General features: G+C 35.9%; 1 protein-coding gene across 4 annotated transcripts in view; it reads right to left on the bottom strand.

Annotated features, from left to right (window-relative positions):
- Positions 1-16,502, bottom strand: part of IL15 (interleukin 15) — a 92,152-nt gene that overhangs the window by 17,091 nt on the left and 58,559 nt on the right. For 2 of the 4 annotated variants that reach the window (XM_036853967.1, XM_036853966.1), the window contains exons 2-4: positions 4,416-4,514; positions 2,955-3,052; positions 1,546-1,630 (exon numbers count right to left, since the gene is read on the bottom strand). In XM_036853967.1, coding sequence (XP_036709862.1) covers positions 1,546-1,630; positions 2,955-3,052; positions 4,416-4,427 — 195 coding nt within the window. In that variant the 5' untranslated portion in view covers positions 4,428-4,514. The remainder of the gene's footprint in view (positions 1-1,545; positions 1,631-2,954; positions 3,053-4,415; positions 4,515-16,502) is intronic. The other 2 variants (XM_036853965.1, XM_036853964.1) reach the window with 1 other exon arrangement.

The raw sequence follows: 16,502 nt of genomic DNA, 5'->3' as shown, positions 1-16,502 counted from the left end.
ATGCATATTATATATGTATATATTTGTATATATATTATATACATATTATATATGCATATATTATATATATACACATTATATACGCATATATTATATATACATATTATATATGCATATATTATATATATACATTATATGCATATATTATATATACATATTATATATGCATATATTATATATATATTATATATGCATATATTATATATACATATTATATATTCATATATTATATATATTTTATATGCATATATTATATATACATATTATATATGCATATATTTGTATATACATATTATATATGTATATATTTGTATATACATATTATATATGTATATATTTTTGTATATACATGTACATTTGAAGTGAATTCCTCGTAGACAGCATAAAGTTGGTTTGTCTTTTGTTGTCAATTTGGCCAATCTCTGTCTTTTGTTTGTATTCTTTTTCTCCTCTCCTTCTAGGATGATAATGCTAGAAATGCTGGATCTTTTATTGCCCCAAAGATCCCTGAGGCTTTATTTGCTTTTTTTTTCAGTCTATTTTGTTTCTATTATTCTATCCTCAAGTTGACTGTCTTTCCTCTGTCATATTCATTCTGCTAATGAGCCTCTCCAGTTTGTTTCATATTCTACTTGTTGTATTTCTTAGTTCCGTAATTTCCATTTGGTGCGTTTTACATATTGTATTTCTTTGCTAAGACTTTCTGTTTTTTGGGGGTTTTTTTTCAGTTGTTTCAAGGATATTCATAATTGCTTGCTGGCACATCTTCACGATACCTGCTTTAAAATCCTTGTCAAATAATTCCAACATCTAATCCATCTCAGTTTCAGAGTCTGTTTCTGAGTCTCTTCTCATTCAAGTTGTGATTTTTCCTGCTTCTTGGTATGAAAAGTGATTTTTCAATTGTATTCTGGTATTTGGGCTATTATGTCAGGAGACCCTGGTCCTATTTAAATCTTCTGTTTTAACATGCAGCCACCCTGTGTAGGCTTAGCATAGAGGTTCTGACCTATGTTTGCAAGCTGTGATTCCAATGACGGTTCAGTTTTCAGAATCTTTGTGGTGCTAATTTGGAAGGTTTGGTACACCTGCTGACCCGGGACTCTCACTGCTCCCTGTTGTATCGCCCACACAATAGTACAGCCCATATTTCTCCCCTCTACAGGTTCTGCCAGGTCAACTGGTGTCTCCAGGTGGGAGAAGGGTTCTCTAGCCCATGGAACAGACAGTCCTTCCCTGAGTCAGGCCATTCCCCCCACAAGGGCCACAAAGCCGCCTGGCTTCTTGGGTAGGAAAAGGGAGTCTCTTTGGCCTGTGGTGACAGAGAGCTCTTCATGCTGGGCCACTCATAAATTGAGTTTTAAAGATAATTAGGGTCTGAAAATTCTAAATAAAAGAGTTCATTTGAGGTGCTAAGAGGCTCACCAATTCTACAGAAACATTATTGTTTCAAGTGAGATTTCACTAAGATTGACGGCAAAACACAAGGAATAACATACTCCATAGCAATTATACCAGATATTTTATGGAAAAATGAGTACTCACTTGAATAAGATCTTCAATTCTTTTCAAATCACTTATTACATGCTGCCAGTTTGCTTCTGTTTTAGGAAGACCTGCACTGATACAACTGAAAGCAAAACCAAAGAGCAAAGCATTTTGAATGAACATAATATTGTCTTGATGAATACTATAGGCAAAAGAGCAATGAAGACTTTTTTTAATCCAACAAGTGAAAAGATGAGTGCTATCCTTGCCTTTGTGTATTCGACAGCCTTGTAGATGAATATAAAAACTGAACATATAGTACAACTCTGAAGCTTTAGGCTAGCCTGATGACCAACTTGCATTAAGAAAAGCCTAATTTGAAGGGATGACTTATAAATAACCTGGTGCAATTTATCACAATGAAATAAAAACAGTGCTTGATGTGTGGCAGTGCTCAGTAATGTTTTTGAATGAATTATTACTTTTCTTTAAGTAGAGGTCCCATCAGACTTTTACGTCTAATAAATGGGTAAAATTCTTAAGATAAGCAATCATCTTTTTCATGTAATGATCTTGACAGTAAATATTCTTTACAGTAGGTTAAACATTCCCCTTGCACGCTCCTTGTAGCAGCTTTCTCCATAAACATTATGGACTTGAGCCTAATCTAGTCATAAAACTAGATCATATAGCTTACTTATTGCTTGTAAAACAGTAATTTAATATCAGGACAAAAGACACATACCCTGACCAAGTAACTGTAGAATAATTCTTAGAGCTTCAGGAATAATAGTCTCTCTTTGATGGATCCTGTACAGAAGCATGAGAGCCAATACTATTTTTTTCTTTTGAGAGGAGGATTTACCTGCACAAATCTATGGTTCCCCACAGCATGAAGGCATTATAGAGTAAAACTGAACTGAGAGATTACATAACTATAGGTTGGGTGAGTGCAGTGTATTAGTTGCATCTAACAGAGAAGAAAAAAGTTAATAGGCATGGAAAAATATGAATGTTTATTAGGAAGAAAAACAAAAGGCCTCAATAAAGAAAGAAATGTTTTAAACTGAACTAACATAAGGCTCAAAGGATAGGAGAAGTCAGTGCCAGGGACAGATAAAAAAGTAATGTGGGTGAGCCCTCAATATCTAATTTTTTTACTGGTGTGAAAATCACACAGGATATTAATAAAGAGTGTACTTCCAATTTTAGTTAGATACCAAGAAGTCCAATTTATTTGCAGGATATAACACTCATTTGGAATATTACAAGAATATAGAAATGCTCTGTAGGATGTTTACCAAACCTCCTCTGAATCTCCCATAATCTGTCCTCTATCATACCCCAAATACTGAGTACCTAAGGATTTAAGCAAACTGAACATAAACCAGTTTAATAGAGAAGATATTGAAGAACAATGATCATGGTTATTAACATGATGAATTTATGCTGAAAGATAAAATTACCCTAAAATGAAGACATGAATGCCAGCCTCAGTTAAAAAATGACTGTTCAGAAGTAAACACAAGTAGCACTGGATGGAAGTACTTCTCAAATATGGTTTCTGAAAAATATAATCATAGACAAAGTGGTTAAATTTTTTAGTTAAAAAATTTTTAGTTAAAATTTTTTTAGTTAAAAAGGAACGAAATTGGGTCATTTGTAGAGATGTGGATGGATCTAGAGACTGTCATAAGAGTGAAGTAAGTCAGAAAGAGAAAAACAAATATCGTATATTAACGCATATATGTGGAATCTAGAAAAATGGTACAGATGAACTGGTTTGCAGGGCAGAAATAGAGACACAGATGTAGAGAACAAACGTATGGACACCAAGGGGGGAAAGTGGCAGGGGGGTGGTGGTGGTAGTGTGATGAATTGGGAGATTGGGATTGACATGGATACACTAATATGTATAAAATGGATAACTAATAATAACCTGCTGTATAAAAAAATTAATAAGATTGAAAAAAATGAGATTTAAAATAATTTAAAAATTATCATATTTTTAGGTTCCAAAATGTAAATATATCAAGATTGCAGAATTCCTTACCAGAATTAATGAAATTAGAATTTACTTCTTTTGCTTTCCTCTCTACCTTCGGCTCTGTCTCCTATGTGCAAAATTCTTCAATACATATTTTTCCAGATGCATTTCAATGACAATAATTTAAAGAAAATATACATATTTACTAATTTACATATATGCTAATATCACCGCTTAATTTGTTTCTATTATCCTTAACCTCCTTTTCATCCTTCTTTCCTAATATGTCCAACATATTTCATACAACACAAATTAGTAACATGAATTACTAATATAGGTGTACTAGTTATATATTAATTTCATGTGATGATGAAATTAAAAATTAATATCATTTGGAGAAAAATTGGATAGAAAAATGGAACCAACCAAAGATACTCTATGCCACCCTGAGAGTCAATATATAATCATTTTTCTGGGTGATTTAGGAAAATCACTTACCTTAGAACTTCTCAGAGTTTCAATACCTCTGCCTGCCTCTTTAACATTGTCAAAACCTTTATAGTTTCAGACAGCAGTATTGACTTAACCACTTAACCTCTAAGAATCTGTGCTTCATGTAGTCTACACTAAAGGGATGAATAACACCCAGACCTGTTAAAGACTACACAACTTACTGAGTACATAGACACTTAAAGAACAAAACAGGGTGACATAAGTGAAATAATACATTTACAACAACATGAAGGGCACATCGGGGTGTTAGCAGACTTTAAGAACCTGTTTTACTTACTTTCAAAACAACACTAATCCATATGTGAACGTACCTCTGTGACTTCCCAAAATCTTTAGAGAAGAGCCATATAACTTATTATGAAGTATCTGAGATACAAGTGACCTTTTAAGAAAAGTCCATATACTATCTTCATCTAATTTTTCTTACCAAAATTCTCATTACTCAATGCCAGAGTAAATCCTTAAGTATTGAAGAAGAGCTGGCTAAGGCATTGGGTTTCCAGCAGCCATCCATCCAGAATACTTCCTACAACACAACCCAGAGTAAAGATGATCCATTAAAAACACAAGTGGACAAATGGGGGGAAAGGAAGGGAAGAGAATTAATATTTACTGAGCACCTACTTTTCCACGGGCACTCTATTAGTCACTTGATATGTGTATCACATTTAATCCTCAGAACAATCCTATGGTGTAGGTTTAGCAGCATTTGAGTGAGCTGCCCAGGTCCCACAGCAAGTACAAGACTGCCAGGATTTGAGACCAGGTCTGTCTGATTACAGAGCCCAAGGCCTTTCCACTATATTATGTTCCTGAATTGGTTAAATTCCAAAACCATATTAATGAAAAGCAGAAGCAGCCAAATATCTTATGTATATAAGCTACTGATTGTTAATGTAATTTATAACAGAAGTAGCTACTTCTACAGACATGGAATAGATGTCTTCAGTCTTTAAATCACTGTTAATTGAAACATCATTTGAGAATTTCATAAGTAACAAAATTTGTTTTCTTTAATTCAAAGTGGTGAAGAATGTGAAGATTACACATTCCCATATTCAATTCCATTTTATTAAAGAAAAATTTAAAGCCAAAATATATAAAATATATACAATTATTTTTGCCATCCTTCTAAAATAGTATGTATTTGTTGACCTCCCTTTCAAAAATCAAAATCCACCACGTCTCTTGACATAAGCTTTCACTGAAATTAAGTTCTGTAGACTAAAATTATTTTATTTTTCAGATGTTTTTAAAATATAAAACTGATTATAATATATGATGTATAACTCTTTAAAAGAAAAACTAGGATTTAACTAGGTATTAAAGATACTGTAAGAATATATCCAATAAAAATGCCCTTTTTTCCACAACTAAATACTAAGTCTAATCCTCCTGTTACATACAATCTAAACCATCCATTAATCAGTTTAATTAAAGCACCCTCTCTTTGTTACTCTCATCTTATAATCATTCCCTTTGTCTATGTTATCTCAGTGCTCCAAATTTTTTGCTAAACTTTAAAATTATCTTTGTAATTTCACCCAAAGTCTCTTAAATTCCCTACCTCCTTTTTAGTTGCAGGATCCCCCCCACTCCACATTGTTCAAAAAACAAGATTTACTGACTTGGGACCAAGCAGTACAAAGGGTGATATAATCGTTAATAAGGCCTCCTGAAGCTGCTTGTGTAAACAATGAGGATTTCAATCCTGGGCTTTTACATCAGTGAGTCTCCACACACGCAAGATGTTAAAACCTTACCAACGAGACTTTCACTGCCCCGTCCAACTACAATCAGTCAAGGACAACTAAGAGCTTTCGCCAGAATGCTCCATGCCAAGCATGGTGGAATTCGTAGGAAATGGCCTCAAAGACTTCTAACAAATCACAATAATGGAAACCAGTGTTAACTGAAAGGAAACTTTTACAGCTTTGATTGTTATTTGGCAAAAAAACAGACGTGGTTTTCTGGGCTGACAGCAGAGACTGATTTTTCATAACAGCTTTGGAAGCTTTCAACCTTCTACACTTACTGTATGTAGTTCTGTGGATCAAAAACTTTACTAGGAATGTGTGTGTGTGTAATCCATGTGCGTGAAGAAGACCTGGAAAGGTAAAATACTCTATAACTTTCTCTTTGACCAGGACTCAATGTTAACATTTAATATAATATCATTAATGATGGCAATATTAATTAGAATAAGTATTGTTTACCGAGTGCTTTTAGGTTTACAAAATTATCTCACATACATTACCACATTCCATCCTGGCAATACCTTTATGTGAGAGATATTACTCTTATTTTACAGTGAAGAAATTGAGGTTCTGGGACATTAAGTGACTTGCTTCAGGTAAATGTCATACGTGTCGCTATTAGAATTCTACCTCAAAATCCAGGTTGCACAGGTGGAGGAGAGATGCAAGAAATATTACAAACTCTATGGTTGAGACGTGGAGGCCCCTTTTACTATAGGAAACATCTGACCCATCCCATGTGAATCATAAAAAGCCACTGCTCTCTGATAGTTTAAAAACAGGTCTTTCACTTGTGGTTGCCAAGGGGAAGGGGAGCTAGGGGAGGGATGGGCTGGGAGTTTGGGGTTAGTAGATGCAAAATAGTATACACAGAATGGATAAACAACAAGGTCCTACTGTATAGCACAGGGAACTATATTCAATATCCTGAGATAAACCATAATGGAAAGGAATATAAAAATGAATGTATATGGTATATGTATATATATGTATATATATATATATATATATATATATATGTATAACTGAGTTACTTTGCTGTGCAGCAGAAATTAACCTGATGTTGTAAATTAACTATACTTCAATTTAAAAAAAAACAGGTGTTTCAAACTGTTCTGACGTGAAACAGAACTTGAGTCCTTTCACATATGTCATCTCATTTGACTCCCACAAAACACCTGTTAGAGACAAGTGGCTGAAACCAGGTTAATTACTTTCTGACAAGTGTAGGAATGAAATAAATTGTCCACTTCCTTTTATGTCATATTTTTGAAGAATTATGGAAGCAGTGTTTAACCCTGCCATACAATTTGCATATGGTCATGAAAGGCCCTCACCATCAGCATCTTTGGTTTTGTCCTTCATTCACCCGGTACCTAGATCCAGGAATAAAAAAGACCAAGTCCCAACCTTACCCTCAAGGAGCTCTCAGAGTTTAAGCAGGACTTTTTTTGACTCCTGTGACTGGGTCTCACTGCAGGGTACCCACTGATCTTGTGGCAGTACTGCTATCTTAGCCTGATGTCACTGCCCAAGAGTAAGACACATTGAAGAGAGGACAATCCACACAGTGCGGTGGCAGCTTTAATTCTGGAATGACTTGTGAAAATAAGTGTAAACGTTATATTCTATACCAATAGTAGAGTTTTTCCCAGTGAGGAAATACAATCTAGCACACCGCTGTTTTGTTTTATTTATTCTGTCTAATTATTTACTTGCCTAGTCACACATTTAAAATAAACTTAAATAGACTTAGCAAGGAAAGAAGAGTTATAAGTGTTGGTTTATTTGGGAAACATATGTATCTAGCCACTCAAAAAAACTAAAATTGAGGGCAAGCCAAGGTTGATTGCTTATGTGGAATATAAAGAATGTAGGATAGCATGGCTGTCCTTGAGCCAATATATTTATTGAGTACTCACTATGTGCTAAGCATTTCTGTATGACCTTGGAGTACATCAGTGAATGTAGGAGACAAAGAACCTTGGTTTCCGGGGGGAAGGACAGACCATATATAGTATACATAAATAAACTGATTACATACTTCATTAGAAAGTGGTTAAATGATATAGGAAAAAGCAAACAGAATAAAGTAAAAAGGATGAGCTTGCAACTTTAAGAAGGGTAGTCAGGGTAGGGTTCAGTGAAGATGAAATTAGATCAAAGACTTAAAAGCAGAGAGGGCGTGAGCTTCAAGGATATCTGAACGAAGAACATTCGAAGCAGAGGATGCAGCTGGAGCAAAGCCCCAAAGGCAGCTGCACACTTATGAGTTTGAGGATCAGAAAAGACACCAGTGGAGTGAGCAAGGCAGAGAGCAGTCTGAGGTGAGGTCGGAAAGGTACGGGGAAATGGGGATAAGGTCAGGCCCTTGCAGGCACTGTAAGAATCTAAAGTGAGAAACCACTGCCGCATTTTGAGCAGATAATTGATGTCATCTGGGTGACCTTTGTGAGAATCCTTCCTGGCTCCAGTGTAAGGATAGGATGTAGGGGTGGGCAAGGATGGAAGCAGGGAATCATGCGGCTCTAAGAATTTAAGTGAGAGATGGTGATGTTGAACAAGGCGGGTGGCAGTGGAGAGGGTCATATGGTGAGAATATGGAAACATTTTTATGACAGAACCAAAAGGATTTCCTGACGGACTGGTTGTGGGTGAAACGAGAAAGAATTACTCAAGTCTTTTACCCTGAGCACCTGAGAAATGGAGCTGCCATCAGCTGAAACAGGGCAGGCTATGGGCGGAGCAGATATTTTGAAGGGAGGGGGCCGATCAGGAGTTTCAGCGTTGGATATGTTGAGTTTGAGAGGTCCACTAGATACACACACGGAAATGTCAAATAGGCAGTAGGAGACGTAAATCTTGAGTTCAGGAAAGTGGTTGGGCCTGAAATAGGTACGGAATTCATGACACTGGTTGGGATGACCAAGAGAAAGTTAGAGAAGAGGCAGAGAAAAGGACCAAAGACTGAGCCAGGGTAATTAGTCAGGGAGAACAAAAAAAGAGAGAGTCATAAAGAAAAACCCAAATGACAGACAAGTGAGAAAAGGAGAAATGAAAGTGTGATGTTCTAGAAATCAAGTGAGGAAAGTATATCCAGGAAAAGGAAATGATGGTCATGTCAGATGCGCTGACGGGTCAGGGAAGACACAGACTGAATGCTGACCAGTGGGCTTAGCAACGTGGAGGTCATGGGGGACTCTGAAAAGAACCCTTAGAGGGCGGTAATAGAGGCAGAAGCCTACCTGAAATGGGTAGCAGAGAAAGTGAGAGGAAAGGATTGTAAATTGCTACTGCCGACAAGGTTTCGAAGAATACCACTCCAAAAGGTGATAATAGATGGTAGAAAGTGAGGGAAATAACATCACATTTGTATGCTAAGGGAAAAACTGAAGAGAGAAGAACAATTGTCAGAGTGATGTTCTTGGATAGGCCAGTTGAGGATGATATCTGTGATATTGTGATTTATAATAAAATATATATTTGGTTTTCGTCCTCATTTCTGGCCCATAGCTCCTAAAACCCTAGGAATTTCCTAGTGATACAAGTGATCAAGAGTCTTTGAGAGTGATGAAAGTCTTTTATTATGATAATAAGGTAACTTTTGGACTCCACCCAAGGATGTGGGCTGGTTGTTGGGAAAACCAACTGTGTGATTACAGGGTTGGAACTTTCAGTCCTATTTCTGTCCCCACCTTGGGAGTGGAGAGAGGAACTGGAGATTGAGTTCAATCACCAATGATCAATGATTTAATCAATCATGTCTATGTAATGAAACCTCCATAAAACCCCAAAAGTTCAGGGTTCAGAGAGCTTCCGGGTTTGGGGACCACGTGGAGGTGTTCGGAGACTGGCACACTTGGAGAAGGCATGGAGCTCATGGTGCCCTTCCCCCGTACCTTGCCCTATGCAGCTCTTCCCTCTGCCTATTCCTGAGTCATATCCTTCAATAATAAACCAGTAAACTGAGGGTCTTGGGAAGCTCTGATTTATAGCCAGTTGGTCAGAAGCATAGATAACAACCTGGACTTTCAATAGGCAACTGAAGGCAGGTGGTGGGAGGCCGGTGGGGTGGGAGGGCAGTCTGGAGGACTGAGCCCTCAACCTGTGCAATCTGACTCTTTATCTGGGGAAAAAGTGTCTGAACTGAGATGAATTCTTGGACACCCTGCTGGTATCTGAAAACTGCTTGTTGGTAGTAGGGCAAATCCACCCTCCTCACATTGAAATTGAGTGCTCAGAACACCAAAAGAGTATTTCGTACGCAAGGGGGTGAAAAATCGTCATCTATTATCTCGGCAAGGAAGGCTGAGTGTAAGGAAGCCTGAGATGTATGGGCTGAGAGGGAGGTAGATGCGATGGTGAAAGTTCTCAACATTGCTTTGATTTTCTCAATTAGGACAAAAAGTCATCAGCAGAGAGTGAGACTGGGGAAGTGTTATGGGTTGAGGACAGGAGAATTTATGAAATAGCTATCAAGGTATGAAGGACAGTGAATTTGTTGCAGGAAGGGGGACCCCTTCCAAGGCCCGAGAGTGGGCTCTTGTCTAACACTCGGAAATGAATTGTGCGAGGAGACACACATGCCGACAAAGCAAGAGACTTTATTGGGAAGGGGCGCCCGGGCAGAGAGCAGCAGGGTAAGGGAACCTAAGAGAACTTCTCTGCCACATGGCTCGCAGTCTCGGGTTTTATGGTGATGGGATTAGTTTCCAGGTTGTCTCTGGCCAATCATTCTGACTCACGGTCCTTCCTGGTGGTGTGCATCTCTCAGCCAGATGGATTCGAGTGAGAGGAATCTGGGAGGTTGGTAGGACATATGGACTGACTGTTAAGTATTTTATAAGAGCCTAGCCTATTGGTCATGAATGGTCAGAAAGTAAGATTAGTCAGTATGCTTGTGTGTGTTTTCTACAGCCACATTACTATATACAAAGAATAGCTAGGCCTGGGATAGGTAGAGAACTGGATTTAATTACAATTGTGTATGCCAAGCAAGTACAACCAAGAGAAAGGCAAGGGATTTTAGAGTATATGTAAGGGAGTGTAAGGGAAATATGTCTAGGTAATAGAGGTTTCTTTTTTTAATTATAGGGCTTCATAAAGGAAGTGTTATTGGAATCATACCTTGAAGAATGGATAGATTTTAGATATGAGTAAAAGGAAAGAAACAACATTCTAGATGGAGGAAAGAGCCTGAACAAGGACATATACAAACAAGGGTTGTGTATATTTAGAGAAAAGAGTCATTTGATAACAGTGTGAAAGTAGTGGTAGGTAACATGGACAAAACTGCCACCATTGTATAAAGCAGGAATTGGTAAACATTCTCTGTTAGAGGCCAGATATAAATGTCAGGCTTTGTAAATCTTGTAGTCTCTGTTACAACTACTTAACTCTGCGATTATAATGTGAAAACAGCCATAGACAAGGCATGAATGAATGGGTATGGCTATATTCCAATACAACTTTACTTATCAAAATAGACCGTTGGTGGATTTGACCCATAAGCCAGCCTCTGACACCTAAGGTTCCAATCGCGGAGCCTTGTAGAATTAAGGTGCATTACCCTTCTGGCACATCGATATATGGTTACCAACCAGGAAGCTTAATAGAGATTTAGAGTCCTGAGTTTTTGCTCTGATTTTATTAAGTAGATAATTGATTAAACGATTGGCTACACTCAGTGCCTCCTTGTCTGTACTGTGGCTTCCATGTGAGGGGTACACCCTGGGGAACATGCCAGACACCCCACTGGACCGTGGGAAAGAACATCAGAACATCGAGTTATATCTATATCGATTTTTCATTTGTTTGGTAGGTTTTACAGTGTACAGAAGACATTAGTGTAGAAGTACATGCATAGACATATAATAGGGTGATATGCTCAGACATTTTTAACCATAAGAATTGTGCTCTAAATCAGATGGAGAGCAGTGTTTTAGAGACTGAGGAGGTAACGTCTCTCCAGGCTAAAATCCTACATTTGGTTCCTTCTAACAGACTGTGATGTATTCCCCTCTCTTGACAGATTTACCCCAAAACACATTTGTTTTTTGTTTTTTGTTTTGTTTTGTTTTGTTTTAATGAGGCCCTCAGACCTTGGGAATAATATCACGCTTTGTACTGATCTCTTAGTGTTCAATGTTAATTCTCTAACATTTAGTAATCAGTCCCAATTTGAGTATAGTTGAGAAAGTGGTATCTTTAATGTCTTAAATTGTCCTGTCATTAAGTGTACTGGCATTTTTTCACTAGTTGCTTTCAAACTGTTTTCAATTGACACCCATATTATGAAATTTCCAAATAAGAAATTTCATTAAACACAATCTGTGTTCAATATTAAGGCTAAAAAAATCCAATATGAACTATATTACCATGGGTTACTACTGAGATTTTTAAAAACTACTTCATATAAAAATATGATTTGATGTTGGTATTTAATTCTCTCATAAGACCATACAACATGTTATTAGGGCCTATAAATCTCAACAGTTTATCAAAACAACAAAAATAAATGATTAAGTAAGATGTTTCTTAGTATTTAAAAAATACCTTTCATACCAGACCTTAGAAAATTTAAGATCCATAGAATGTCTGTGAAATAATGATGTGAAAATGCATTCCAGGAAAATAAAAAAGTTATCCAAGAAAAAGAAAGATGTGGATATAAGAAATTATGGAGAATAAAACATATAATATTTATACTTGGGTATAAATAACAAATGGCAACATTTCTTAAAAGTCCATTTTTTTAATCTGATTCATTCATTTATTTTGCAAAAATGTGAGATTCTTGTGGTTAGAAACCTTGTTTATCTTGTTCATTACTGTACCTCCAAAATATAAAAGCATACTAGGTACAAAACAAGCACATATTACATGTTTGTTGGATTTTTTCATTTCTTTACAACTGCATTGCCCTCATTCTCACACTATCAGCCTCTTACCTGCACTTGCCTCCCTGTCCAGCAGGTGTCCCAGTTGGCCACTGTAATACCATCCTAAATAGCACCTACATTTCCTCCACATTTCATCTTTCTGCTACTTTTAGGTGGCCAATTTCCAATTCCAAGCTACAAAGTATTGCTGAAAAAAAATGTGCCATTATAATTTTTTGAGATGCAGCCTTTAATGGCCCTTCTCGACATCTTGCTAATGATTTCTGGTTATTTCTGACATTCTCCACTATGCTTTTAAAATCAATTTTATTGAGGTATAACTTGAAGGTAATAAAGTACATCCATTTTAGGTATATGATATGCAGGTTTTGACAACTGTATACACCCATGAAATCACCCCTACAACAATGATAGAAAACAAATCTATAATCACAAAAATTTCTCTCATGCACCTTTACAGTCACTCCATTCCCAACCTCAACACCAGGCAACTCCTGACCTAATATGTACTTTTCCAAATGGCAATGTGGAAGGAAAATCACAGATTAGCTCCATGTGGTAAATATTGTGAGAAAAGATGAAAAGGAAGTAAACTCATGCTAAGATTATTATCTTATTTGGTGAACATGCAACACATTCATGATGATTAATTGCACAAATCAAGAGAAAAGTTCAATACAGGAAAAAAAAAACCCTAGATGTATCATAATTTTAAGCCAAAAAATAAAACGAAATAAAATAAGGCAAAGAAAACTTAAGCAATCTAACAGAAGGCAGTGGTAGGCATAAAAGGAGAAAATTAAACAAAGAAATCACAGTAAAAAGTTCATATATAAAAAGTAATGGAGCAGAAGTAAATCTAAACATACAAGTACAGTCACCCACACATGAAAAGATGTGATAAAAACTACATTTGCTTACTAAAAGACACTTACATTGGGTTTAAAAAAATAGAGACAGAAAGATAGATAAAATTTTAAATATGCTATTTATAAGAAATGGAACAAAAATAAATTGTTACCAAAAGCTTGAAAACAAAAAGTACAAAAAAAGATATGCTAAGCAAATATGAGTACAGTAATAATAATAATACCAGAAAATTAGAATTCAAGAGAGAAGTTCAATGAGAATTCTAAGCAATAATGCACATGGATAAAAGTTACAACCTACAAAAGGATATAGCAACCATGAACCTTTATGCTTCTAATAAGATAGCTTCAAATTATATAGAGGAAAATCTAATAGAAAAACAAGGAGTTATTAAAAAATATTAAACACTGTTCAGAAATTTAAACATAAACAAAAATGAGTAGGGCTATGGTCTGGGTATGCAAGTTAGTTGGCTCTCAAAAAACAACAAGAACAACATTAACAACAACAACACTGCCTTGTAGCATTTGCCAATTTCTGTTGTGTAACACCCCACCCTACTGATTTCAAGCCACAGTGTTTTAACAACTGGTTCACAAAATTCCTGCATATTTAACCACTGGCTCTCACAAGCCAATTAGAACTGTCTCCAGCACATCACTGCCTGTGGTAAATTTTAAAACACAATGAGCAATGTTTTATGTAGTATATATGTATATTAGGTTAACTATAGTTAGATGAAAACATTCTACCTTACAGAAATAGCACATAGAAAATAAACACATAGAATATTCATCAAAGGTTGTTTATGACATAGACCTAAAACGTTATGTGCTAAATCTAAAGTAACATCTCAAAAAAATTACAAAAATCTGAAATCACACCTGCCACATTTTGTAATCACAAATCAATAATAGCAATAATATTGGATGATTGGGACTTCCCTGGTGGTCCAGTGGTAAAGAATCCACCTTACAATGCAGGGGACGTGGGTCCTATCCCTGGTCGGGGAACTAAGATCCCACATGCCATGGGGCAACAAGCCCGTGCGCCACAACTACTGAGCTTGCGCGCCTCAACTAGAGCCTGCGTGCCGCAAACTACAGAGCCCATGGGCCCTGGAACCCGCACGCCTCAACTACAGAGCCCACGCACCCTGGAGCCTGCGTGCCACAACTAGAGAAGAGAAAACCTGCACGCCACAACGAGAGAGAAGCCCGCGTGCTGCAATGAAAGATCCCACATGCCTCAACAAAGATCCCACGTGCCACAACTAAGACCTGACACAGCCAAATATAAATGAAATAAATAAATAAATAATAAATAAATCTTAAAAAAAACCTGGATGATTGAATTGATAATATTGAATTAAAATATCAATAATATTGAATTAAAAATCAATAATAAAAAATAGAAAAATTTTAAAAATCTATCCACTTGTAAATTATCCTTTTAAATAATGCTGGTATAAAAGAGAAAATCAATTTGAAAATAACACTTCATTAAAAAAAAGTATTATGGCAAAAGCATAACATAGAGAATTGTACAGACTTTCATAGAAAATAATTAGTTTGAAATATTTTATTATGCATTAAGCTCAAGAATCCATAAAAATAATTTTAAAAAGAGAGTTAAGTGTTACTAAAGATAAAAACAGAAGTTAATGAAGTAGAAGAAGGTAGTTAGTAAAACTAAGAGATGGATCTTTGAAAAGCAAATCTGGTTAAAACTAAAAAGGAAAGAAAGTGTCAAATTCTACACATATATATTAAAATGCAAAAGAGGCCATTATTAGTATAATTTTTATAAATTATATGTTCATGCAAATCAATTTGAACATTGACTTTCTAAGAAATATCAAAATGGACTCACAAAGATAAGGAAAACTTAAAGATTAGTCAAAATATATGTAATAAAAAGATTCTGATTTCTTTATGAAGGTTTTTGCCAAACATTCAAGGAATTTACAAATCCTTAAGGTAATATAGGATTATTCTAATTCATGGGCACCAAAATCTGATATCAAAACTATGTAATGATATCCCAGGAAAGAAAATTATATAGCAATCTTTTATATGAACATAGATGCTAATAACTAAAATAAAATATTAACAAAATTCACCAGTGTTAACAGAATAAAATTAAGTAAGCAGGTTTATTCTTGAAAAGATGGTCAACATCAGGAAGTTTATTAGTGTATTCACTACATTAACAGCTTAAAAGAGAAAAGTCATACAGTTGCCTTTGTAGATGGAAAAATATTTGACAAAATTCAGCATAAATTCTTAAAACAAACAAAAAAATCGAAACATTCTCCAACTGATAAAGAGTGTCTACTACAAACGTGCAAGATTCCTATCTGGGGTCATTTTCACTAAGTACAGGCACAGAATGACGAGACACACACTCACGGCTGCCAGTCAACACTGATGTGGTCACACTGTACGGGTTCTAATCCTGACACTCATTTACTCTCTAGGTGATACCAAAACATGCATATACATTAGTTCTTTCTTTTCCCCCCAAATCAGCAAAATGAAGATGATCATAGAACATACCTCCTATGATTACTGTGAAGATTATGGTAAAGATTAAATTTTATATTGTGCATGAGGCATGGTAAGAACTCACAACATCATCTTTTAATATTACATGGGCAACTCATCAACAATCCTTGAGAAAAATATGGCAGTCGTCATTATTATCAGCCTCATTTCACAAATGAAGAGAGAGTAAAACTCAGATAAGTTAAGTAATTTGCCCAATGTTACACATGATAAGAAGGAACATGATTGGAGTTTAGTCCTGCTTCTTTCATTCACTAATTCATCAAATATTTATTGAGCCCTTACTATGTGTCAGTCATTCTTCTAAGGACACAGCACTGAAAACAAAACAAAACAAAACAAGAAGTCAGGAAACAAGTAAAGGAGCAACTATAAAGCATGACTGTTAGTGAACTCAATTACCGTGGAGAGCAATAAA

The sequence above is a fragment of the Balaenoptera musculus genome, chromosome 5, assembly GCF_009873245.2.
Source record: "Balaenoptera musculus isolate JJ_BM4_2016_0621 chromosome 5, mBalMus1.pri.v3, whole genome shotgun sequence".
Taxonomy (NCBI): Eukaryota; Metazoa; Chordata; class Mammalia; order Artiodactyla; family Balaenopteridae; genus Balaenoptera; species Balaenoptera musculus.
This window is presented reverse-complemented; position numbering and strand designations above follow the sequence as displayed.